The following is a 24261-nucleotide window of genomic DNA, read 5'->3' as shown; positions in this document are numbered from 1 at the left end:
GGCGAAGGCCTGATGGACAGAAGGGAAAGAGTCAATGTTATAAACCAGGTCCTGACAGCATCTCATATGACATTCTCATGAACTTGTTAGGCAAACACAATCCAGGTGAAACTGCAAAATGAGCCTGGCTGGTTGGTCATACAAAAGGGGCAGGTGGGTGCCTTCGTGCCCCTTGCTGGGGTGGGTGGGATGCAGGGAGGAGAGAGGATGTATATTTTCATTGTCAAACTGAGGAGGAATGTGTGTGAGAGGACAGGATTAGAATTCAAGATAATCTTAATTTGGAGCTAAAATCTGGAAGAAAGCAGATTCAATTCAGGAGGAAAAAGCACTACATTTTTGAACAATATATTTGTGTAAAAATAAAAGAAAAAAAACCTGTACACATCTGGAGAGAGGATCTGAAGCTGATCATGATGTAAAGGAACAGAAATCCATCCGTGGCAAAAAAAGGCACCTTACCTGCATACTTCATATCCTAAAGATGCTAAGGGATCTCCTGATCCTGCAATGAGATGCCATCCTGTCTGGCATGCATGATGTATCAAATTTCTACCAGAAACACATAAAATCAATAGGTGCTAGGTAATTTCTTCACATATTTACCAACTCCATCTCCAGCGCTGTACTTGATGACTGGTGTCATGGCGCTCCCTTCATCAGTGATGCAGGTCACTTGAAATGAAAAGGCTGAGCAAAAAGGTTAGAAAATACTGTCAGCAGGAGAAGCCAAATTCTGTAGGTGTTTCTTTTTCACCATGCTCCACCACTAGAGATGGCCAGGTCTGAGAAAAAACAAGGCAGGCATAGCACATAACCCATCATAACCCACCTAAATCCCAGATTAGAGCCTCATAATCCCTTATACATGGGCATTGAACTTCTAAACGATGAACCATGGAAGATCATAGATAGTCACCACTATGATGTTGCTACAAATTATGTTCCTCTTTCGCCACCCCATCCTCCCTCTTCCAATGACATGTAACTGGCAACTTTCAATCTATTCATCATTTTGCCCTAAATCCCTCATTCTTTATTCATGGTTGATACAGGCATGTTAAGATCGTTTGAGTTAAAAAAAAAAAAAGGTATTAGCATCATTGCAGTAATCGGGAAGGTAAAAAAAAATTTACAAAATCCTTTGACATACAAAAACCCCGATGCCTTAAAAACAGAAAACATTTTTTTCTTGGTTTTTTTTCCTTTTTTTTTTCTTTTTTTCCCCTGTTGAAAGAGTTTCCTTGTATTTTAAAGATTGCAAATTTCTGAAAGAATCTGTATTTCAAAACATGGCTGATTCCAAGAGCTACTGACTTAATTTGGTTCAAATGAAAATTCAGGCTCCAGTCTTTTCTGAAGCTGATTTCCATGCATTTCCCAGAGTGCAGCCCTGAAGGGTGCAATTGCAATGCAGCTTGAGGACTGGGAAAACTCAACCCTTACAATGAGCCAGAGCAGTCTCACCCAGTCAGGTACAATGTTTAAGAGGAAGCTTAGCTCCAAGGATTTTTGTTTCAAGCGTCTGCTTAGACGCACTTCAGCGCGCCGTAGTATGCTCCTGTGCTCTTAGGTTGGGATGGCAATGGAGAGTTTTCCTTAAATTTAACACACAATTAATTTAGCTCAAGACTCTTTCACAGAGAGAAAGCTATTGGAAATTGAAACTCACTTTTGTCAGATGTCCTTGGTAAGTACAGCTCAGTGTCAAAGCCACTGTAGATGCGTTGCCCGCTCTCAGTTAACGCGTACTCCTTCAGGCGGCCATTCAATACAAAAGTGCGACTCCAGTCTATGTGGATGGTGGATAAATTGCTGACAATGGAGAATGGAGCCGCGTACCGAGGTGCTGCAACAGAAGGAAAGAAGCTCATTTCTAGCCAACGGGCCTGACTGAGTTATACAGCTCAGAGAAGACTCTGCATGATACAAGCTGTCACATGCACTCCTTCTCTCTCTCATATACATGTGTATGAATAGGGGAGAAGGAGAAAAAAGAAAGCTGCCATAGCATGCCAGCCTCTACACTGGGAAAGCAGAAATATCTCATATCTTTAAAATGAAGACCTAGAACTCCCTTCCTTTCCTTTTCCTTTGTGTATATGGTACAGACACTAAAACTGTATAAATGAAATTCCAGCTTAAGGTCGGGGACAGGGAGGCACAGGAGGTTGTGCAAGTTCAGCTGCAGCATGCCAGGATGTGGGAACCAAAACACTAAGGAGAGGACTCTTTTGCAAGCTCCAAGAAATTGCCCAAGATCATCTTTTAACACGTGCACATACATGAACATGGGGTTTCAGAAAAGCAAGAGCAGATGGCAGGCAGAGAGAAAAGAAACCCAGAACTCAGTTCAGGGAGGAAGAGTTCATCAGCTGGGCTCAACAGCTTGCTGACAAAAGACTTCATTTAAGTTTGAGGTGGGCCTTTCTTGTGGCTTTGCCATTAAGCCATGTGCCCAGTATATGCTGGTTTGTTCATAAGCAAGCTGCTTGTCCAGCTGCGCTATGCTGCTAATTGCCCACTGTCACTAAAGCAAGCCTTCCAGGCAAGAGGAAGGAGACATTCGGAGTGACTCAGGAGAGCTGGTGTGAAGAGGTCAGCAAAGCAAGAAAAGCAAGACTGAAAGAAGAGGGCTGCAGACCCCATGGGCGGGGGTGTAGAAATGGCTTTCAAAACCTTGCATTCTGTATGTCTCACCAGTTCATTATGAATTTTCTCCATTTAAAAGTTCATTATCGTGTTCCAGCTTTTTAGTTTGCAATTTAATAAAACACAGCTTTAGAGATAAGGACGTTTTTCTTTTTTTCAGTGGTGACATTAAAGAATATCTGGGGCTGTTCCACCTGAAATTTTCAGCTAAGGATGTAGCAGATACATTTTTAGTAATTACTAGGCAGAACTACCAACTGATGCAAAAGGGATTTTTAGAAAGGTGATTCTGAAATCCTGACACAAGTGAACATCCTCTTTGCCCTGACCTGGCAGGCTGAGGTGAAATGCCCATCTCATCTGTTATGGAATGACTCTGGCTACAGCACTATAGATCTTTTTAATAAAAGCTGATGTTAGGCTACTACAAATTCAGTTTTGATGGCAAAACCTATTCTGACTGTTAGGCAGAGGTCCTGCATGTTAAATTTCCATGCAGATCACCACATGGCCTTAAAGTACTGCCTGTGGTGGTTAGATAGGTAGCAACAAATTCTTACTTCATTGTCAACAAGGACCCAATCATTCAGATGTTATCCAAGGAAAACTCTCATGAGCCCTGGCAGAAGTGTGGCATGAATTAGGACAGTAAGATTGTTCCTGAAAAGAATCACCAGGTCTCTTTCAAGATCTCTGCTTTTCCCAGGGATTATTTATGGCAATGTATTTATTACTGCACATCACCCTTCTGGTAATACTTGAACATTTTATGTTCTGCAGCTTTGCTGCCCATTCTCAGTAAAATAAAAGGTTTCCAGGCTCCCAAGACAGAGGATGTGATATCACCTGATGAGCAAAGAAATATTTTTGAAGGAATGAGCAGTCAAGCCCCAGAGCGGAATTTCAATGAATGGGCAGCAGGGACACAGTGACCAGAAGAGCAGGTTTCTGGGGACGTCATCTTTCACAGAGGTGGAGAAGTCATTTGGTGCTATGCGGCCCCGTGCATCAGAGGCAGGCATTGCTGATTGGTGAACCATTTCTCATACTCACGCTCCTTTTCCGTAGTGAAACCAATCCATTCTGAGGCGCTGCTGCCAACAGAGTTGTAAGACACGACTCGCAGGTTGTAAGTCGTGTAAGGCTCAAGGTTGGACACGTTGGCACTCTGGCCTTTTCCCGTATATTTCACCTCAGTTGGGCCAGGACTGCAAGCCTTCACTGCTGGCTGTAGGTTCAGAGGACAAGCCATATACACATGGAGCTCATAGCTGAGAAGAAAGTTGAGATTTTGATTAATCAAGAGCCTTAATAGCATAACAGCCAACCATACATTTCATCCAAATTGCTGTATGTCTGGCTACCAGAGAAGAGAATGGACCTGATCCCAGTTTTTCTCTTGGAGATTTTGGCCCCAAGTGTAAGATGCCTACAAGCAATCGTGGTTGTCAGTCACACTCACAGTGAAACTGTTGATGCCTGTTACCTTGCTGCTCACTTCTGCAAATCAGTATTTGCCTTAATAACTACAAGATGCAGCTGCCTCTTCGCTGCCAGTAGATCTCACGTCTTTTTGGCTATGCAGCAGCCACAGCTGTCAGAAAATTACCTCCACTCACAACAGCTCATCCTCTCCACCTTCATCCCCCCCAATATCCTGCTCAGGAGAAAAGCAATTGTTGTGTGTAAACACCTCCCAGATGGCATTTAGGCCACACGGAATATCACCATCAACACTAGGAAGGAGGAGCATGGCTGTGACAACTGTCCAGTGCTCTCAGCCCTGCAATTCCAGCTCACGTCCAGGAAAATTGTTCTGCCACTGCCCCTAGCTGAGGTGGGCAGTTTTGGCTGGGTGGCAGCTCCTACCTGGTAACAATGCCATTGGGTGACTGAGGGGCGCTCCACTGGAAAGAGGCGTTCCTGGAGGTCACGGTTCGGATCTGCGGGGGCGGCTGCTCCGAGGGTGGAGCTGGCTGCGTGGTGATTTGGGCCATGGGTCCTTTGCTGCAACAGTTGAAACAGGTGCAGGCCTCCACACCAATGGAGTATGTGGTAAAAGGTTTTAGCCCGTGTATTGTCTGCTGTGTGGCAGTCCCTTCTGACAGCTATAAAAATTAAGAGGGAACTTGTCACAGCTTCAAGCACCACAAGTACTAAATAAGAGTTATGGAGGTGAATTAACTCCAGAAGATGACGGGCACAAGGTTCTGCATGTCCTTTAAGTCTGACATTAATGCAGCTGTTGTGTACTGGGAACTCTGCATTCATTTTTCTCCCATTACGAAGTTAAAGGGCACTGTTCAAAGGAAAAGACCATGCCATCAGTGGCCTCACAGACATCTTGACTTGATCTGTGACCACTGTATGTCAACTTGCAAATGTCATTCTCAGGAACAGAGAAAAAGAAAACCTTTAAGGGGAAACTCTGGGATAAGTGCTACTGAAGCAAAAAGAAGTTAATGTGGAAAATAGCTCCATGATAAATGTGCTAGCAAATACTTATGCATATCCCACAAGATTCCTCAACGTGGATACAGGAGACCATATTGGGCAGAGTGATACAAATGTGTCTGGTGGGTCAGTTTACTCACAGACAGGAGAATGTGCTCTCTGGTAGGTACCTCTATGTTGAGGGTCAACAGGATGCTCTGCATTCAGATGGCCATGCTGATGGGCGAGCCTGTTAGGAAGCTCTCCTACACTCAGCAAGGGAGACCTGGCAGTTCTGGCAAAGGAAACAGTGCCCCCATTCTGAAACTGCTTGCAGGAACTGCCACTTCACCTTGCTGCTGTAGTCATTTGCAGGTATAGCTTCTTTAAGCCAAAGAAATAAAAATATGTAGAAAACACCAATGAGGGGCAACATCTGCTCCCATTTGGCAGCATGTGGTTTAGCAGAGTGCAGCAAAAAGTAGGAAGGAAAGAGTCAAGTGAGCAAAGGAAGGCACCTGGTACTTCTTGATGCCAGAGCCGGAGACAAACCAGCAGCATGGCAAGTGTGAGGGGATGGAAATGAGGGCCATGCAGGCACCAACGAGATGAACTGGCTGAATCAGACATGGACACAGACAATTGCACTGGAAGGAATAAATGCATAGTGTGAATTGGTAGGCAGCTTAAGCTCACAGGCAGGATTGGTGACCTGGGAAGGTGTCCCTAGCACTTCCAAGCTGAGCAAGATGGGATAAGGGAAAAAAATCCCATACAAATATTTACCTACTTGTAAAAAACAAACAGTGTTACAGACAAAAAGTATCCAAGTATTTTGCACTGATTTGGTGGTAACTGTTCCAGGCACCTTCCACAGCCCTAATCTTTCCCCACATCTCCTTGTTTTATAACTTTAATGAAACCCTGCAGATTTCCTAAGCTGAGACTGGCCATTTCTGGACACCTAAGGGTGTCTAGACTGAGACCCCAAACACAGGAGGAGTTGCTTGGCTACTTGCACTACTCTTCAATGCTTTATGATGAAATACTTCCTACCAACAAGAAAGATTTTAAGGGAAGTTCATGTACAGCACTTTCTTCTGAACTTCAAAACCATAGGCTATCCAAAGCACACAATTATTTCCTAATGGCTGCAGTTTCCGCCTGCAGCATTTGGACTGGCGGGAGCTGTCTGGAAGTGTTTCATTTGGAAGGTTAGCCACCCCTGAACCATACTTCTGATTGTCAAAGCACATCCCCACGTCGGAAGTGTTTAATAATGAGGTTAGTTCCTTGAGAAGCACATTTAGATTAGTGAAAGCGCTGGTGGTGCTTTGGCCAGAAGACAGCATTGCAGAGCGGTTAACAATGGGAGTGCAGGAGAGGAAGACAGTCTGCAACCAACAGTAGCACTTTGTAAGAACAGAATTGTTAAAGCTAGAAAATACAAGCTCAAATGGAAGTACAGAAATGGTGTTGACAATACTCACCACCACATCAGTCCCTCTGGTATCATTAGAAAACAGCCTGTAGATACTGACCACCCCGTTTGGCTTAAGAGGGGGGCTGATGTTCACCACAGCCACTGTGGATGCCACTGTGTCAAAAAGGGGAGCTTCCAGGCCCTCAGGAGGGGCAGGGCCCGTCCGGCAGCGGGACCAGCTGCTTGGCGTCCGTCCCGCTGAGTTTACCGACCACACCTTTGGCACACAAAAACAGAGAAACTGTTAGCAAAGGACTCAAGCCTACAAAGCATCCACAGTTAGCCAGGGATGCTACTGCAGCTGTACTGACACTGAGAAAAACGCAGCGCAATGACACCCATGCAAGAAGTCCCTTGACTGCTGCCCGGTACCTGTGTTGACTCAATGACTTTCTAACAAAAGAGTGCAGTATTTCCCACAGCTACCTTTAGGTAAAACAAGCAGATTTCATGTCTCAGGCAGCGTGTATTCATGTATCTTCTTCATCCCTGATCCCCAAACTCTGAATTCCCACCACTGTCTGTGTCATACCATGCAAAGAGGACTCCTTGAGAAGCTGTGATCAACAGTCATAATGTTTTCAAAGACATCTGAACAAAAATATTGGTATCCAGCCCTGCCAATTACTCCCTTCTACACACTGTCTTCATGTATGTAAGCAACCCTGATGAATTCAGCCTGGAACTGTGTGACACTTAAGTTACATTCACCTTGACTGAATCGCACAAGCCAAACTCTACTTACTCTCTAAAACCGGAAAGTTTTACAGGAACATCCCTGTCTTAAACATACTAATGTAGCAGTCATTTGGCAGCATTTTCAGTAACCCATAATATAAATAAAGCCCATTGAAATGCATAGTTAAGTCAGCATCTCTCATTTATTTTCACAACATTTGCTTTATTACATGAGCACAAAGGCAATGGCTTCAGCTCCCAGATTTCAAAATTTAGCAGCTTGAATTAGGCCTGATTAAAAACCACATGTCTCTATGAACTGTGCCTACTGGTTTTGTCAGCTTCCCAAAACCAAAGTGATCTGCAGACTACATAACACTCAGCACTTATTAAACACACTCTCCAACAAATCTGCATGAAAATTAAATTTTGCTTTCATCAAGGAGTGAATAAACATATGGAAGGATGTATAATCTTATTTATCAAAAACCATTTGTATAATTAAACACGAATATCATAAAAGGTTGCCTTAGGTCATAATTTGCATGAGTAAGTAATTTGTAGAATGTCAGGTACAATAGACAGAATAGATGGATGCGTGAGCATATAGGGTTAAATTAGGCTCAATATTAGCCAACCACATAGTGATCAATCAGAATGATAGATCTAAATGGCAATACAAGAGGACTGTCTGAGTGATTTTTAGTATAAGTATTCCTTAGTAAGCTTTCATGTCGAGCAGTTCTAACTACAGTAAAACACGTTCTTATGTGATCTACTCTGGGCAGAAGTCCTGGGGAAGTGGATGGTGGGACTATGCCTTAAGAAAAAAAGGAGATTTAGAAATAAGAGGTCTTCAGAACTGACCCTGGAGTCCTTCCAACTTGCAATATTAAGTTCCAAGATCACAGGACGCTTAAGAAGGATCCTGGGGAAGGAAAAAGGCCAAAAACCACCACAGTGGCTTTGAAGACTGGTTCTGCCAATTACAAACCCAAAGTTCCTGCCCGATTCCATCAGTAACATATAGCACCATCCAGTGAAACATTACATAAATACGGGTGACACTCTACGATAAAAAGCTCAGCCAAAGCACTTTCATTTTCAGTGAAATCAGTAATATATCTCCATTGTGAACTTTTCATAAAGTCAAACTCTGTTCACTTTACTGCAGTAGGTCAAACCCTCTATCTCAGTTCAGTTCCAGCTGCTACAAAGATTTGCCCACAGTTGTTCATTTCAAGGGGCATATTTCTTTGTGGAAAGAATAAGCCACATATGGAAAGAGCAGCTCTGAGTGTGCCACTGGCAACGACTTAGCACTGACCTGAGCTCAAATGCTCCAGTTATATCCAGGCTGTGGCCTTAATGAGCACAGAGCGTAACAGCGTTGGAATTGACCTGCCAAGCAAGCTGCCCACAGCAAAACTGAAGGTGATGAGTTAGGAATAGAGGCTTCCTGTGTAGCACAGGAATTTGGCCTCAGAATGTGACCCCCTAGGAATTTTGGAGAAGGATGCAACTCACGTGGGAAGCAGACACCTCACTGAGGGTTGGATGGAGACACTTTCCTCCACCAATCCCTCTCCTATCATAGGTGCCCATGCCTTGTCTTTCAGAAAACAAGCCTTATTTCAGACAAACAAGGGCTCTTTCTTTCAAAACACTGTCTTAGGACAAGGCTCATCCCCTTTGATACTACAGCTAAGTGGTTAAAGGACTCTTCCAGAGGCAGGTAGGTTCAATCACATGCTCCAATGGAGACAGTCAGCCTGCCACCCTCCAAAGTGGGAATGCCCAAGTGGATGACCCATCTTTGCACTTGGGGTGCTCCCAGTGGTCCCTTCAGAGCTGTTTCACTTTGCATGAACACAGTGAAATGAAGGTTGACTGGGCAGAGCACGAGCAACCGGGAGCAGACATGGTTCCCCAGACCAGCCCTTCCCCAGGGAGGTGTGGAGGAGCTGAGGTTGTGGTCCATCCCCTAGGCGCCACACATCTGTCCCTCTTGAACAAAGGCTGAGGTCATGGCCACATGTGTGTGGGCCTGACAGACAGGCAAGCTCTGAGTGTGCCTTCTGGACAGACACCAGCTGCTCAGCCCTGCCAAGACATGTGTCCAGCAGAAAAACTCCAGGTGTCTGTGAAACTAATGCCAGCTTCTGAGACAGCTGTGACAGCTAAACAGGACTTCTGAGTATCTAAATTCTGGATTTACACTGACCTAAGCTGGATTCCCTTAACTCCCTCTGCTTCTGCTCAACCATCTGTAAAAGGATGGATAAGTATAGAAATACTTCCCTTTGAGAACTGCCATCCAAGTAAATCCTGGTCAGCGTTTGGAGACTTGGAGCAGTAAGTGCCCAGAACTGACTGCAGATGGAAATGCTGATGTTTAGCCACTTCTTTGCATGAAGAAATGGGACAGCACGGCAACAGAAGCCACAAATAGAAGTGCCTGTTAAAATCAGAGGTTTGGTCATGGTTCCTCAAAAAGTCACCACAAAACAGTACAGATGAAAGCTGTTGCCTGGCTAGCCTGGTTAAACTGAAAATTCATGGTTTGGACTTTTGTAAAAAGCTTTTTGGGCTCACAAAAATTCCTTCTAAATTGTGATATAATCAGCACCAAAAAATATTTAACTGCATTCATATAGAAATGTAAAGAGTTTAACAGGCAGCAGTATTACCTGCTGCTTAAAATATAAGAAGATTATAAAAGAGCACACAGGAACGTGGGGCAAACAAGAAGCAATCACATCTCAGGGATGTGTTGAATGTCAAAATACAGGCAGCAGAAAAGTTTCTTATAACTTGACTTTCTGAATATACTGCCTCCAAAAGCATTAAGTCTGACATCATGGTGCATGGCTCAGCACCCTGCCAAAAGACGTGCTGCTGTTAATGGCTGCACTGTCCCCAAAAAGCCAGGAGAGGGCTCTGAAATCAGGTACACGGGTTACTATTTAAAATGTTTTATCAATCTGCTGGCCCCTGGCCCAGACTGCACTTTGAAGTGGAGCCAGAGAGAGAGAGAGAGGGGAAACCTCTCTGGAGACCGTATATTCGGAGGACTGAAGAATTCCAGTTACAGGTAACTAAGCTTGGGTTTTTTTCCATCATAAATGAGCTTTCACAGATCTCTGCTCCTGGAAGAAACCACTAATCAGCCATTGCTCAAAATGATCACAGGACAACCTCAAGGTTCATTGGCACGGCAAGAAGGGGCAAAACCCATGAGGAGCAGGAATGGAAGTGCTGAGAAGATGGCCACAGCCTTACCACCGTGACCCCAGCCTGTTCAAGCTTAGTAAAGCTGAGTAACAACTCCTCCCATAAAGGGCAACAAAATCACAATGGCCCTCGGGTGTAGATGCAAAAAAATCATGGTACTGTAGACGCTGACAGTGGAAGAAGCCCATTAGATGACTTACTCCATCCCTGAGCCACACAGGTTCATCTGCTGCAATACTCTTGAAACCCCAGGTCCTTACCAAGGAAGCTGTGTTTTAAACTTAAAAAGAAGTTTTCTTTGATGAAATTGAGGTCATATATGAAGGTATTTACTCCATACAGGACGTAGTAATGGGAACTGAGGGAAACAGCTGGATGTATGCTACCACAGCTCCTCCCACACTGCAGCGCAAGAAAGGCACTAGAAGAAGAAAAGCAATGATAAACCATGCGAGCACTATCGCCTCACTGTGATGAGAAAGAGAAGGTGAAGAAGTTGCTAAAATAAAGCACTCACACTAATGCCCCTCAAAGGACAAAGATAGTCCAGGATTAAGGCAGAAAACACAGTGCGTGGCCAAAAGTTCCCCAAAACAAAAAAGTCATCACTTGATCACATGACTCCGATTAAGTGAAGGAGCACAACCCCAGCTAACTGAGCAACGGTTTGGCAGAGGACATTGTGTGTACACTAAAGCCTGCCAGCTCACAACACTTGCATCTCAGACCTGGCTCAAACAATGTGACAGGTATTACGTCTGCAAATGCAGGGAACAACTGGTATGTCCCCAAGCGGGAATTCTCTCCGCTCCTGCAAAGGGGAGCCTCGGGCAGCTGACAGCCTATGGAGAATGAGAAACTCTCCCTTACTGGAGACATCTCATTCACTTCTGCTGAAGCATGGCCAGGCAGCAGCAAGCACAAGGGTGGACTGGCTGGTGATATCTTGCCTGTCTGAAGGCAGCAGTCCTGAGCTCCTGTTGACTTCTCAGGTCAGGGAGAGCTGGGATCCTCTGCTTTGCACGGAGGCCAGATGCTGCTCACCCTTCCTGGTTGCAGGAAACCAGCAGAAAGGCGAGCAAGCCAAACAGCTGACTACTGACCAGCAGTGACTCCTGACGCCCACCACGTCCTGTAGGCACTGTGCATCATACTGCTTCGTGCTGCAGTTAATCTGCAGTCCCTCACAGTTGCCTCTGTGAGGGACAAGATCTCAGCTCTGTATGTGGCAGCAGCTTGCACTGAGCACTCAGAAAACAGCCTTTGGCCTTAAAAAAGTCTCATTAGTAAATCACTACCTACCTTTAGCGTTGAGCACTGCTTAGAGCTGTAGGGCAGTTAGGTAGTGCTGTAGGTTCTGGGGAACCACAAGGTCAGACCAAGCCACCCCTTTCACATGTGTACATTACTCTTTACTCCTCTGTGTAAGAGTCGGGTACAACTTGGGTCTCTGCCCTTCAGGCATCCATGGACCACACATACCTGTGACTGCTGGTCTTTCCAAAAGGGATTCAATGCTGGCACTACTCGGCGTGTGTTAGGGGAGACAAACAGTAGCAGAGAGGAGTTCGTACCACTCTTCTCTTTTTAGTTTTTTCATGGAGGTCACAAAGACGCAGCACTACTTTGAGACTTTGCTTTGGATTTCTTGACTCAGATTTGTTCCATTTCTAACCCCACACTTACATAAATGCAGAATTTTCACAGCATAATTCCTTTCCAAGATAGCAAGACATTTTAGGGGCATGTAAGATATGACATCAGTAAGTTCAGAAACACAGCACCCAATTTTTAGTTGTGTTTGAACAGCAGTCTGCAAGAAAACTGAAGAGACCATAATCTTGGCTGGTTAAAATTAGAGAAAACCAGAGCAGCTCCCTCTCACCATGAGTTGCAGAACCCTTCACAAGTCTTTCTTCTCATCAGAACTGACCAGTGTGCAGCCTGGGTAATTTGGAGTTACTTAGGCAATGTCAGCATAACTCAGAGCACAAAGCTTGTCTACCGAAATCTAGCATTCAGCATTAGGATAATGTATTCACATCTGGGCACCGCAGTATCAGGCAGGTATTAGCAAAGTAGAAAGTTTCAAAAATGTCTGCAGTCTACGGGGGACAGAGTAAAGGTGAGGGAAAGAAAGTATTGCATCAGCTCATGACCAGAGGTACAAAAGGTAGTAAACAAATGTGTGCTTTCTGATTGCCCATCCTCAGATCCATACTTTTCCCTCTTCAACATTCAGTTAGCATCCTTAGGGAGGCCATAAACATATAATGGGATAGATTTTAGGTCCAGGCTGCTAGCACTGTGATAATTTGGGCCTCTTAACATTGCTATTCATCTCCACTGTTCAAATGCTAATAATAAAAGTACTAAACCCATTCTGTGGAAGGGAAAGGGAAAGACAACAGGCAAACACTTTGGGGCTTAAACAAAATTACCAAAATCTAAAGGAAGCTCATTTCATATAACATAGTATAACACCAGTAATTAATGAGAGATGTAAACAGGTTTAACTCTAAAAGGTAGAAAATTAAATAATTTGTTTCCTATGGGTGTATAATGAGATAGTTACCAAGTTCCCATGAGAGACATAAGCAGATATTAAAAGGTCTTTCCAATACCTGTAATGGCTAAGGGCAACAGCTAATTCAATAGATTCGATCAAAATCACCACTTCTTTCTCCGCTTCTGACTTATTACTTTGGCTGTAGTTAGTCATCACTCATTTTAGTTTGCTTTTCAGCAGTCATAAATTATGACTCATAAATAAAAAGATACAATCAAGGAAATCATATCAAGTCATCTGCAGCCCTGGCATATATTTTCCCCTAGTACTCACACTAATGTCTTTTTAAAGGATAGCTTGCCATGGTTTTGAATATGTCAGAATCACAGTTTACTGAGAAGGATCTTGCAAGGATGGTGCTGTAACAGTCTCACTGGTAAGTTTTGAAGCCAACAAACCCAGTCTAATATCCATATTTAGTTTAATGAACAAAAATCAAGGTTTGTTGCGTCAATGAACTGTTTATGCACTTGAATTTAGGATGGTGTTGACAACAGAAACATAGTGCTGGAAGTGGGGCTTAAGGAAAGAAATTGCGTGGTTTCAAATGGCCCTTCTCCCTACCCTGTACGCTCTACCGGGGTAAGGAAGCATCTCGTTCTGCAAAAGGGTATTTAGAGTAGGTATCGGCATTACATTAGTGAAACAATATGGTTATGTCTGCTTTACTTTTCAGAAGCTGAGGTCAAGCTCGGTAGCCTAATGCAGGTGTAGTATGAGAAACTGTCTTTACTTGGAAGCAGGGAATGCAACGAACCTTGTAAGAAAAAGCACTCTTCCAAACGAAATGGGGATAACAAGCAGGGAGTGCGAGAAAGAACTACATCTTGTTTTATGTCACTACTTTGTAGTGCATCTTTCTGTCAGGGAGACGGGAAGAAATGGCGAATTAAAACAATGAAAAGGAGCCAGATATGAGGGATATTACAAATGGGTGACTATCAATCACTGGCCAGTCAGAAAACCAGTTTCACCCCATTTTAAGCTGCAGAAGTCACTGAGCTGTTTGTCAGTAACTAAGCAGCACAAACTGGCATTCAGCCAATGATTTGACAGACAGGCTGGTAAACCAAGTGTCATTCTTGTCATCTCTGAAAAGTGACCAAGAGGGTTGACATATTCTTCACTCCAGGTAGTTTGTCCTGCCTTAATCTTCATGACTTTGCACCCATTTTTTTTCTCTTTATCTCTCCAAAGGCAGAATATGATTTGTTTTCTCTTTGAGAGTCCAAGATGAAGGACCCAAAACGTATTTCCCCTGGTATATCTTGGGGTATTTCCTAGACCCTTCACTTGGCTACAGTAACTGGAGTGTGAGAAGCGTGCTTCACAAGCAAGAGGGATGCTGTGCCTCCCGCAGTGGTCGGAGGCAGACAGCTTCAGCGCTGCAGACCCTGCCTTGGTGCACCGGATAGTCCTCCTGGAGAATAAACATCTGCAGGGAGCCATAAAGCTTTCTGAAAAGGGACAATCCTACTTTTCTGTCTTTTACATGTTCCATGCCTGCCAAGTGGAAATAAGGATGTGCCCTAAACCAGGAAGACATTAAGCCATTAATCTAAAGAAGCAGTCCTAAGTACACAATTAAGCGCAATTATGGAAGAGTGACGTTGCACTTGCATGGAAATTGCACCATACACTGACAGCTCTGCTTTGCAGAACAGCACTAAATGCCACAATTCTCTGTTCAAAAGGGCCTTCCCTTAGCTAAGAAAACCAGGTCTGACTATAGGTTACTATATGGGAACTTTGCACACCATCCTCAATAATTCCTGAAGAGAGCCTATGTAGTCTGTTTCAGAAATATTCCAGGAATCAAAAGATTACACTTACAAACTCATTAGGCCACATACAGCTAAGGATCTTAGGCAGCATTCCAACGAATATCTAAACAGCCAAATGCTCTAGAGAATGCAAATATCTAAATATACGAATAGACCAATAGAGGGAATTACAAAGATCTAAGTAATTATTTCCAAACATGGGACAGTAGGCACCTTAGTGCCTCTTAAAAATCCACTGATACCTAGCAGGTGCTAATATGCTTATGTAGATCTGGCCCTTAAAGAACAAAAGTGCATCCTTGAACAACAGTGACCTAAGCATTTAGGGGACACAGTCCCTTTGACCAGTATGAGCTGCTAAAATCACTTCACCATTTTTGAAAGTGCAACTTTTGCATCTAGTCTTACAAGCCCTAAATATTCAGCTGAAGTTTCCAGCAAAAGAAAAACAAAACAAAACAAAACAAAACAAAACAAATCAAAACAAAACAACCCAACCCCAAAATCCTGACTTCAGATCCAAAGAAGCTGTCAGGGCTCATTGAACTAAATCTCAATACCTCCAAAAATGCTGGAGAGAGTCCCATCACAGCACTTGGATTTTATCTGCATTCTGCTGGAGGAAATTCAGTTGCATTTAAAGTTTTATGTCCAGCAAACAAGCCTCAAATGCAGAGACAGCAGAATCAATATCCAGTTTAAGTGAAATATAAATCTGGGTTTCATCAGCATAATAGCCAAAGCCAAGCCCTATACTTATGAATAACTTGTCTCACAGGCAAGATATAAATTGTCAACAATGGAGGGGCTCAGAATAGATCCCACAGGACTGCTGCAAGTGACATAAGCAGAAGACAAACACATGCGTGCAAAAACCTCTCACAGTGAAATAAATGGCCACCAGTGAAAAAAACAAAAAATGATTTAGGGTCCCAGTCAACAGCTCAGCTTGGTTATTGAGTAGAACCGAGATAAAAAGCAAAGTCTTGAATACAGCACGGTATTCAGGAATATTCAGGAAAACCACAGGAATCCGGTCAAGAGACTTTCTTTGTTACCTGTCGCTAATAAATCATTAAAAACTTTGGCTCAAGCAAGTCTCTGTGCTATCAACTTCTCAAAAAACAACTTCTGACTGAGATAATTGAAAGTTGGTGCAAATGAGAGTATCCCACAGCCAACATCTACAACTTCCAGCTCAGATACCGACCTGGGATGTTTTTCTTTATCTAAGAAAGATTCCTAACTAATAAGTAGGGCTTGGGTCTACTACAATGCTTGCTACCTACCCAGCCCCACCTGCACTTGAATTCACATTCTTCACAGATTGTGTCCAAAATAGCAAGATCTGATCTAACAACAGTTCTGCTATAAGGAACCTACAGTAAATGGAGAGCAGACTTCACAGTGTTGTAGGCCTATGGACAGGTCCTACACAGGCATTAAAGAAAAGCTGGGAGAAAGAAATGGAAACCTTAATATTTGTACATAGTAGGACTCAAAACACAAACAGTCCACCCTAAAGTGTGCTGTTTCTACGAAAGGTTTAACAGCTTTTTTTACATGAGAAGTGACAACTGAAAAATATACCCTTGCATACCTAAAGTGCAATAAATTTTCAGGCTTTAAGTAATTAACATTTTTGCTTTGGAACGTATTGTTCTAGCATCTCCCGTACTGCTAGGTTCAAGACGACGTCATTAACTAACTGAAGGAAATCAAGCAACGTGAACCTGCAGTCAGCAATAAGAAGCAGTCAGCTTACAGATGCTCGTCATTTCCTTCAGCACAAAGCTAACAGACACACTTTTCACACTGGTTGTTACCTTGCAGACATGCTGCCAATCCAGAAACATCAAAAGGAAAAAACTAGAGGTTTGTGATTGACAAGCAGAGAAGAAAGGCTTTGCAAATGCTGTAGTGAGTATACGTTTCTAGTAGCATCCTAGGGTCTCTTTTCAATAGTTTTATAACTGTCCCTTGAGAATCCTTTTCTTACCCAAATTAGAGCTGCTATAACTGATTTATGAGGAAAGCCACTACACTGCTCCTTCCAAGGCCCCAGGACTCTGACAGTAAATGAGCAAGAGGTAACAGACACAAGTTGAAACAAGGGAACAAACAAAAATGAGACATATGTAGTCAGAAATTGGAACAGGGTGCCCACACAGACTGTACAATCTCCAGCCTTGGAGATTCAAGGATGGAGGGCTTGATCCAAAACTCAGCTGGACACAGCCCTAAGCAGCCTGCTCTATCTGGACCTGCTTCAAGCAGAGAGTTTGGCTAGGTGCCTTCTGGATGTTCCGTCTAACCTACATGACTCCATGCATCTATGACACATGTACATATAGCAGCTGGATACACTGTACTGCTAATGTGATAAAGAAACCTTTTAGATTTAATTCTTTATGGTTTCTGGTTACCAAAACCAACGTAACAGTAGCAGTGGACCACAGCTACCAAAGAACCTGATCTGTAAAGTGTATTCTCATCAAATTTGTGGATGACACCAAACTGGAGGGGACTGGTAAATATGTTCAGGGGCAGGTCTGCCATTCAGAAGGGCCTAGAGGAATGGGTCATCAGGAGCTTTAAGACTTTCAGCAAAGACAAATGCCAAGTCTTGCACCTGGGAAGGAATAACTCCTTGCAGCATTACAGGATAGGGACTGACCAGCTAGGGTGCAGCTCTGCTAGAAGGACCTAGAGGTCTTAGTAGACAGAAAGCTGAACATGAGCCAGCAGTGTACCCTGGCAGCAAAGATGGCCAACAGCATCTTGAGTTGTTTAACAGGAGCATAGCCAGACAATTAAAGGAAGTGATTACATGCCTTTACTTAGCACTTAGTCTGTTTTGGCCCATGAATACAAGACAGATATTGATAAATTGGAGCAAGTTCAGCGGAAGGCCACCATGGTAATCAGGGGGTTGCAGAACTTGGTCTATGAGAAGAAGCGGTGGGACTGGGGCTTGTTCAGACTGGAGAAGAGATTGCTTTGGAGGGATATGATTGCAGTCCCACAGCACCTATTCACAGGCTAAGAGGAAGGTGGGTCCAGGTTTCTCACAGTGGTATGTGGAGGGGTGGGAGGGGATAAGAGAAAACAAGCATAAGTTCAAACAACAGAGGTTCAGACTAGACGTAATAAAAAACCTTTTTCATAATGAGAACAGTCAAGCAGTGGAGCAGACTGACCCGAAAGGTTATACAATCTCACTCCCTGGAGGTTTTCAAGATGCGACTGGATAAAGCCCTGAGTAACCTCATCTGACCTCTTAACTGACCCAGCTTTGAGCAGGAAGTTAAGGATAGTGTCCTGAGAACCCTTCCAACCTGAATTATCTTGTGATCCTATAAAGCAAAAGAGCCTATAAAAGAAAGATTGCCACCACCTTGCAGGATCTCAAGAGGTGGAATGCACCATGTTTCATACATATCAAAACAAATCCATGCTTGAACAATTTTTCTTATTTTTTTCAGGAAAAAGGTTGTAAAGACTTTTGAGCATTGCCAAACTCCTCTTCAAGATATATCATGTGTACAAATATTGTGTACAGAATCAGTAGTGAGGCTTACTGGTGTCCGGTTCGGTGGCAAAGAAGTGTGCATATTCATAGACAACATCATATTCAAAAATCAGTCTCATTCTGTTATGATACTACATCCACTTCTTTTTAGAAACAAAAATTCAAGGATGCTCTTTTGGTGAGGGTCTAAACTCCACCAACTCATATAAAAGCTTTGGAAAGATTTCAGGTGTTTATAAACAGCAAAGTTCTTAGTGCATAGGCTGAAATCAAGTAAAGCCCTATATTACCACTAGTACTGTATGATAAAAAAATGGTGCTAAGACTTGTAACTTCGCCATAGAAAACAATTACAGGTAAAAGAATGGCAGAACTGGGCTCCTTGCTTTACCCTAGCCTCATAAGAAAAACAATAGTAAAAATACCGGTGAGCATAAGAAGTAACACAAACCATCAACATCAAATTCACTTTTGAACCATCCATGAAAACTGCTTGTGAACCTAATGTCTAATTTAAAGAGGAAACAACCCCAGTCCTTCTTGATGTAAACCACTTTAAGGTCATAAAGTAAAAATTAATTCATAATAGATTGGGGAAGATGGAAAAACAATGAAAAACCAGTGAAATGAAGCTGCCTTTTAAGAACTAGAATTTCACATTACTCATATAATATTAGAGCCTTGCAAAAGCTCTGGAGGGTGCACAAACATTTAAGATACAAGAAACACAGGCACGATTAAGGTAAAAAAAAAGAATGCTGAATGAATGTATTGCTTGTGCAAAATTATTTTCAGCTTCTCAACTATTTAAAATACATTAACAATAATCATTCAGGTATCGCAATACTATTAACATTAGAAATGAGAAGTGTATGTTCTTTGTGAGTGTAAAGTAAGGTTCTCAAAGTGTACTGAAATCATAATCGGAGCTGCTAAATGGCTTCAATTCCCACCTGATATTCATATTCTGTGTAAGGCAGCAACTTGTCATCTTTGAAGGAGGTTGAAGAACCATTGTAAACAAGTGCGAGGTCTAAATTTATGTGGGCTTGAGTCGTTCGCCTTCTGTAAAGTTCATAGTATAAAATCTTCCCATTTGGCTGCTGTGGGCCAGTCCACAGGACAGAAGAAGTCGACGGGAAGCCCCCAGCTCTGGTCTGTATTTCTATGAGAGGGGCAGGCTGCACTGCCGGGGGCGCCTCCAGCGTCTGTATTGATGCCCACTCGCTGGAGGCACAACCCAGCTCTGTGCAAGCTTGGAGCTGTACTTCATACCTTTGGGAACACAAATCAGGAATGAAGTGATTAAAACACTGCAAATACAAATATAGACTGTGCACGAGATCCAGGGGAATCTCTTAAATTCTCTTGGTCTTTGCAATTTTTAATATGAAAACAATTTGTGTCATCATACAGATTATATGCTGTGCCTTGCGTAGAGAAAAGGAAGAACGCTGTCTTCTGGGTTTTCATTTGTTGGGTTTTTCTCAGAGCAGAGTTAACATCTGCAGGAGACAAGTGATCAAAATAGTTTTGATTTTGATGATATGAATCAAAATGATGATTCATTGTAGGAGATGATTTGGGTATCATTTGAGAGCTATAGAGCCTCACTCTATTCTCTCTTTGGATTTAGCTTAGTTATATGTAAATAGTAGATAGACTTATCAACCATGTAACAAAGGTATGCCTACAAAAATATATAAGGAAAGGTCAGGTAAATAATCAAGAATTAGTAGGGGACATATTACTTCAGTATCAAGTGTGCTCCTTCTGTAGCCGAGCGTTACCTTCTCTTAAGTTTTAGTTTTCACTGAAAAACAAGTTGCTTGTTTTCAGCTCAAGGGTGTAAGCATGTTCCTAGCATGACTCCATTAATCTTAGCTTAGCTACACTGTGAATGGGCTAGCTAACAGGTCTTTGGTCTCCCCACCGTGAACTTTGTCAACTAAAGCCCTATTTATTCTTGAATGAAGACATCTTGAGAAAGATACACAAGTACAAGACTGAAGGTTGTGGAGTCTATAGCAGAGTAGTGAATTGCCCCTTGTATTAACTACAACCAAAGTCAACCCTATGCACTTCATCAAGGTGATATATAGCTGGTGTTACTATAAATTAAAAAATCCTAGTTTTATCATGGGCTTTTTAGGAAACAAAACCCAATGGGTTTCACTATCTGTTTAAACAAGATCGTTAAGCTATCTGCCAGCCCACTGAACCACCTTGCAGCATTTATTCAACTAATGAGGTCTTCCAGACTTACCTGCTGTAGGGCTGTAGTTCTGCCACTATGTACGACCGTCTCACAAAGGAAACATGAGATGCATCAAAGTCAATGGTTTTCTTTTCTGTTTCAGCAGGCTTGTGGATCGAGATTGTGTAATTTCTAATTTCACCATTTACTTTGATAGGAGGATCCCAGGCCACCAAAATCTCCTTTGAGGACCATGCCTGCAACCTAGCAGGCAACATCCCAGATGGAGCAGAGGGGTTGGTTTTTATCTGAGCTGATGGGCTTGTCACACTCCCTTGACTGTTATTTGCAGTGACAGTGTAGCTGTACGCCATGCCTGGCATTAGGGTGAAATCAAGATACCGAGTTTCCAGACCTGAGTAAACAAGAACACCATCCCTCCTTAGGTCATAGCTTGTGATTTTGCCATTGGGGTTAGCTGGAAGTTTCCATGTGATTTCAATTGACTCCGAGCCCATGACAAGGAGCCTGGGAGCTTCCATATTTAATGGTGGGGCCTCCATGGTCATCACTGACTGGGATATACTAGATGTGCAGCCTCCGGCAGTACAGGCAACCAATGCAAAATCATACTGTGTGTAAGGCTGTAGATTAGAAATAAACATTTGCAAACTTTTGCCAGGATAATACTCTTCATTGTTAAATTTCAGTATGTACTTGGTGATATCTCCATTTTGTATTTGGGGAGGTGCCCAAGATGCATTAATTTGAGTGGCACTAACAGCCTGCAGAGATGGTGGATCCACTAAGGCAGGAGCTGCTTCCAGTGTCCGTATTGCAGCTGGTTCGCTGGTAGAGCAGCCTCCCATTGTACAGGCAACTATCGCGTAACTGTACATTGAATAGGGCAGTAAGTCTTCATCCGTGTAGTTGAAAGTAGCAGCATCGAAGCTGAAAGGATGGAGAACATCATTTTTTAGCAATCTGTAGGACTGAAGAATACCATTGGGCTGTGCTGGGGAGGCCCACGAGATTAACACTTTACGGGGGTTAACTGACACCAAGGATAACCTGGGGGCAGTGAGACCTTTTGGGGCAGTTTGACTAGTCTTTGCCACTGTCCAGGAGCTGTCAGCATAGCCTGCTGCATTCCAGGCGCGTATTTTATACTCATACCTTGTCCATGGCTGTAAACCTTTATCATTATACATGAATGTATTACTTCCAGTGTTATATTCTGTGAAAACAATTTTCTCATCTTCTGTTGTTGCTCTGTTCCCTGCAGCACTTTCTTTTGTGCATCTGTGAATAACTTCATAGCGAATTATTTTTCCATTTGGACTAATTGGCTGCAACCAGCTCAGTTCAACATTGGTAGCATTCACTGCCTGGATTACAGGTGCCATCTGAGACACTGGGGGTGCTTCATCTGTTCGGACCGGCTGGGGTAGAGAACGAGTGCAGCCTGCCGCATTGCAAGCCTCCAGTATGAGGGTATAGAGAGTGTACGGCTCAAGGCGCCTGAAGAGGAACTGGCGAGATAAACCATTGTACTCCAGGTTATCATCGCTGAAAATATTGTAGGTCTGGTGAATAAAGAAAGAAAGAAAAAGAAAAAAAAGGCAGGGAGGGGAGAAAAGACAGAAGCCAGGATAAAAGGAAAAAAAAAAAAATTACATAAATCAACAATTCTTGTCAATAACCAGTAGATGAGACACCTTAATATTTACAATAGGGTAAGGACTATTAACCAATGATTCATAAACTTACTTTCTTACTAGTAACAATCAGCACACAAACAGATCATTGATAGAAAAGGAATGTTTTGATCCAATTTTCATGTTTTTTTCATTTTGGATGCAGTAATAAATCACTTAGTGACAGTTTTCATTTTATTTGTTTGTTATCAAGTTTCATTGCGAAGCTCTCAAAGGCTAGCACAAAGCTTCTCACAGACTAACTCTAGAGAAAAACATTTAAGAAAAAACCCTCCAAATAAACTCCTGTAGTTGCAAACTTTGCAGGTAAAGGTTTACACTCAGTTGAAACCATTGAGCTAAAAGAAGTCCCAGATTTCCGAACAACATTCTGTCAAACCCAGGTTTTCTAGGAACACATTTTGGCAGTGTCTAATGTATGCCAAGGAAGATTATAAGCTTTCATGCATAGCTTTCTATACATTAAATGAACAATTTGATTCACTGTAAATGAACATTTACAGTCATGGGGTAGCACAGGAATGTTAATACCCATTTTAATATAACCACAAGCAGAGAGCGCTCACAGAGTGCCTTGTGCTTACATAGGACTTCTGTGTTATTTTAAAGTATAATGCATTTGACTGAGTCCGTTTCAGCAAAAATGTTTTAATTTGATTTTCAGCATTTCCCTTCTCTTTTTTGATCAAGTGAAGTGTCAAGATGAAGATTACCTTAATCACGCCATTGGGTTGGGAGGGCTCTGACCATTTTAACAGCAGAGCCCTGCCATTTTCTTTCTTTTCCACAGTGAAGTTGCTCAGGCCACTGGGTGAAGCTTCCAATGTCTGCACAGATGTCCAGGGGCTTGAAACCTGCCCGGCATTGTTTACAGCTACAACATGAATATGATATGTTGTGAAAGGTTTCAATCCAAATAAATGAGCCTGATGCTTTGTTCCCTGAAGCAAGAATACAGATGTTTGAGTTAGTTAAAAAAATAATCAGCATCTGTGGTTTATGATGTCACTTGGAAAATGAGGTCTCAGCTCTGGGTTGCTTCTGACTGCTTTGCAGAATACCCCATCTGATTACCAGGATTTTTTTGGTGTGTTTCCGTAGCTGAACCTCAAAAAGAAACTCTTAAGCTTTTAAAAAGTACGTATCATTATAGTAGAGACTTCAGAGCTGACTCCTGGCGAGTCCTGCACAGTCCAAATCTCAGCTAGCAAACAACTTACAGTTCATTCAGCAGGTGTCTGAGCTTTGCTCAGTGAGGATGAGAGTGCCTGGTACTCTGCAGGATTCAAGCACATGTAAAAAGCTGTGGTATATGAGTGATGCCTGCCTCTAAAGAATCCTTATACATCTTGTGTGTAGATGTGACATTTGATAGGCATGCTGTCCTGTTCTAGCTACTTAGAGCATTGTAATCTGGATGGACAACAGTGTTTCCAAGAGCACAGTTTCATTTCCATACTGAAAACAAACCCCTTAAACGCGAGGGGCGGGGGAGAGAGAGGGAAGGAGGGAATAAACTGGTTTCTATGGTCCTGCTTGTAAAGATGTCGCTTGAAAGAAATTCACAAGGTAAGGGGCAACCCGCTGCCTTACAAGAACCCTCCCTGTTTTTCCAGGTTGGAGGAAGCAGCCACACTACGGATGGGGACACAGACAAGCGGGCTCGACCCTCCCTGGTGCCAGACCCTCGCCTCGCACCGGTGGAGAGAGGCTAGGAGGAGCGGGGCTGTTCGTGAATCCCACTGGGCTCTGCCAGGGCTGGAAGGGCTGGGGCTGACCTGCCACCATGCCAGACCACAGCCCAGCACAGGGGCGTGCAGGTGGGTGCAGACCGAGGGGCATCAGCCATGGCCAGAAGGGGCCACTGGCATCGCAGCTCACAGCTTTATCCAGCTTACCCCAAGGAGCATCTGACACAGACCTGAAACTGCTCAGATATGAGGCAAAGCGAGCCTCAGCACAAATTCCAATCTAGGCAGGA

At 43.1% G+C, this 24261-nt stretch overlaps 1 protein-coding gene across 1 annotated transcript in view; it reads right to left on the bottom strand.

Annotated features, from left to right (window-relative positions):
- Positions 1-24261, bottom strand: part of USH2A (usherin) — a 398473-nt gene that overhangs the window by 6258 nt on the left and 367954 nt on the right. The window contains exons 61-68 of the mRNA XM_075707636.1: positions 22994-23221; positions 20632-22148; positions 19319-19640; positions 6576-6785; positions 4522-4760; positions 3706-3923; positions 1673-1849; positions 607-690 (exon numbers count right to left, since the gene is read on the bottom strand). Coding sequence (XP_075563751.1) covers positions 607-690; positions 1673-1849; positions 3706-3923; positions 4522-4760; positions 6576-6785; positions 19319-19640; positions 20632-22148; positions 22994-23221 — 2995 coding nt within the window. The remainder of the gene's footprint in view (positions 1-606; positions 691-1672; positions 1850-3705; positions 3924-4521; positions 4761-6575; positions 6786-19318; positions 19641-20631; positions 22149-22993; positions 23222-24261) is intronic.

This window comes from Pelecanus crispus, chromosome 3 (assembly GCF_030463565.1).
Source record: "Pelecanus crispus isolate bPelCri1 chromosome 3, bPelCri1.pri, whole genome shotgun sequence".
Lineage (NCBI taxonomy): Eukaryota > Metazoa > Chordata > Aves > Pelecaniformes > Pelecanidae > Pelecanus > Pelecanus crispus.
This window is presented reverse-complemented; position numbering and strand designations above follow the sequence as displayed.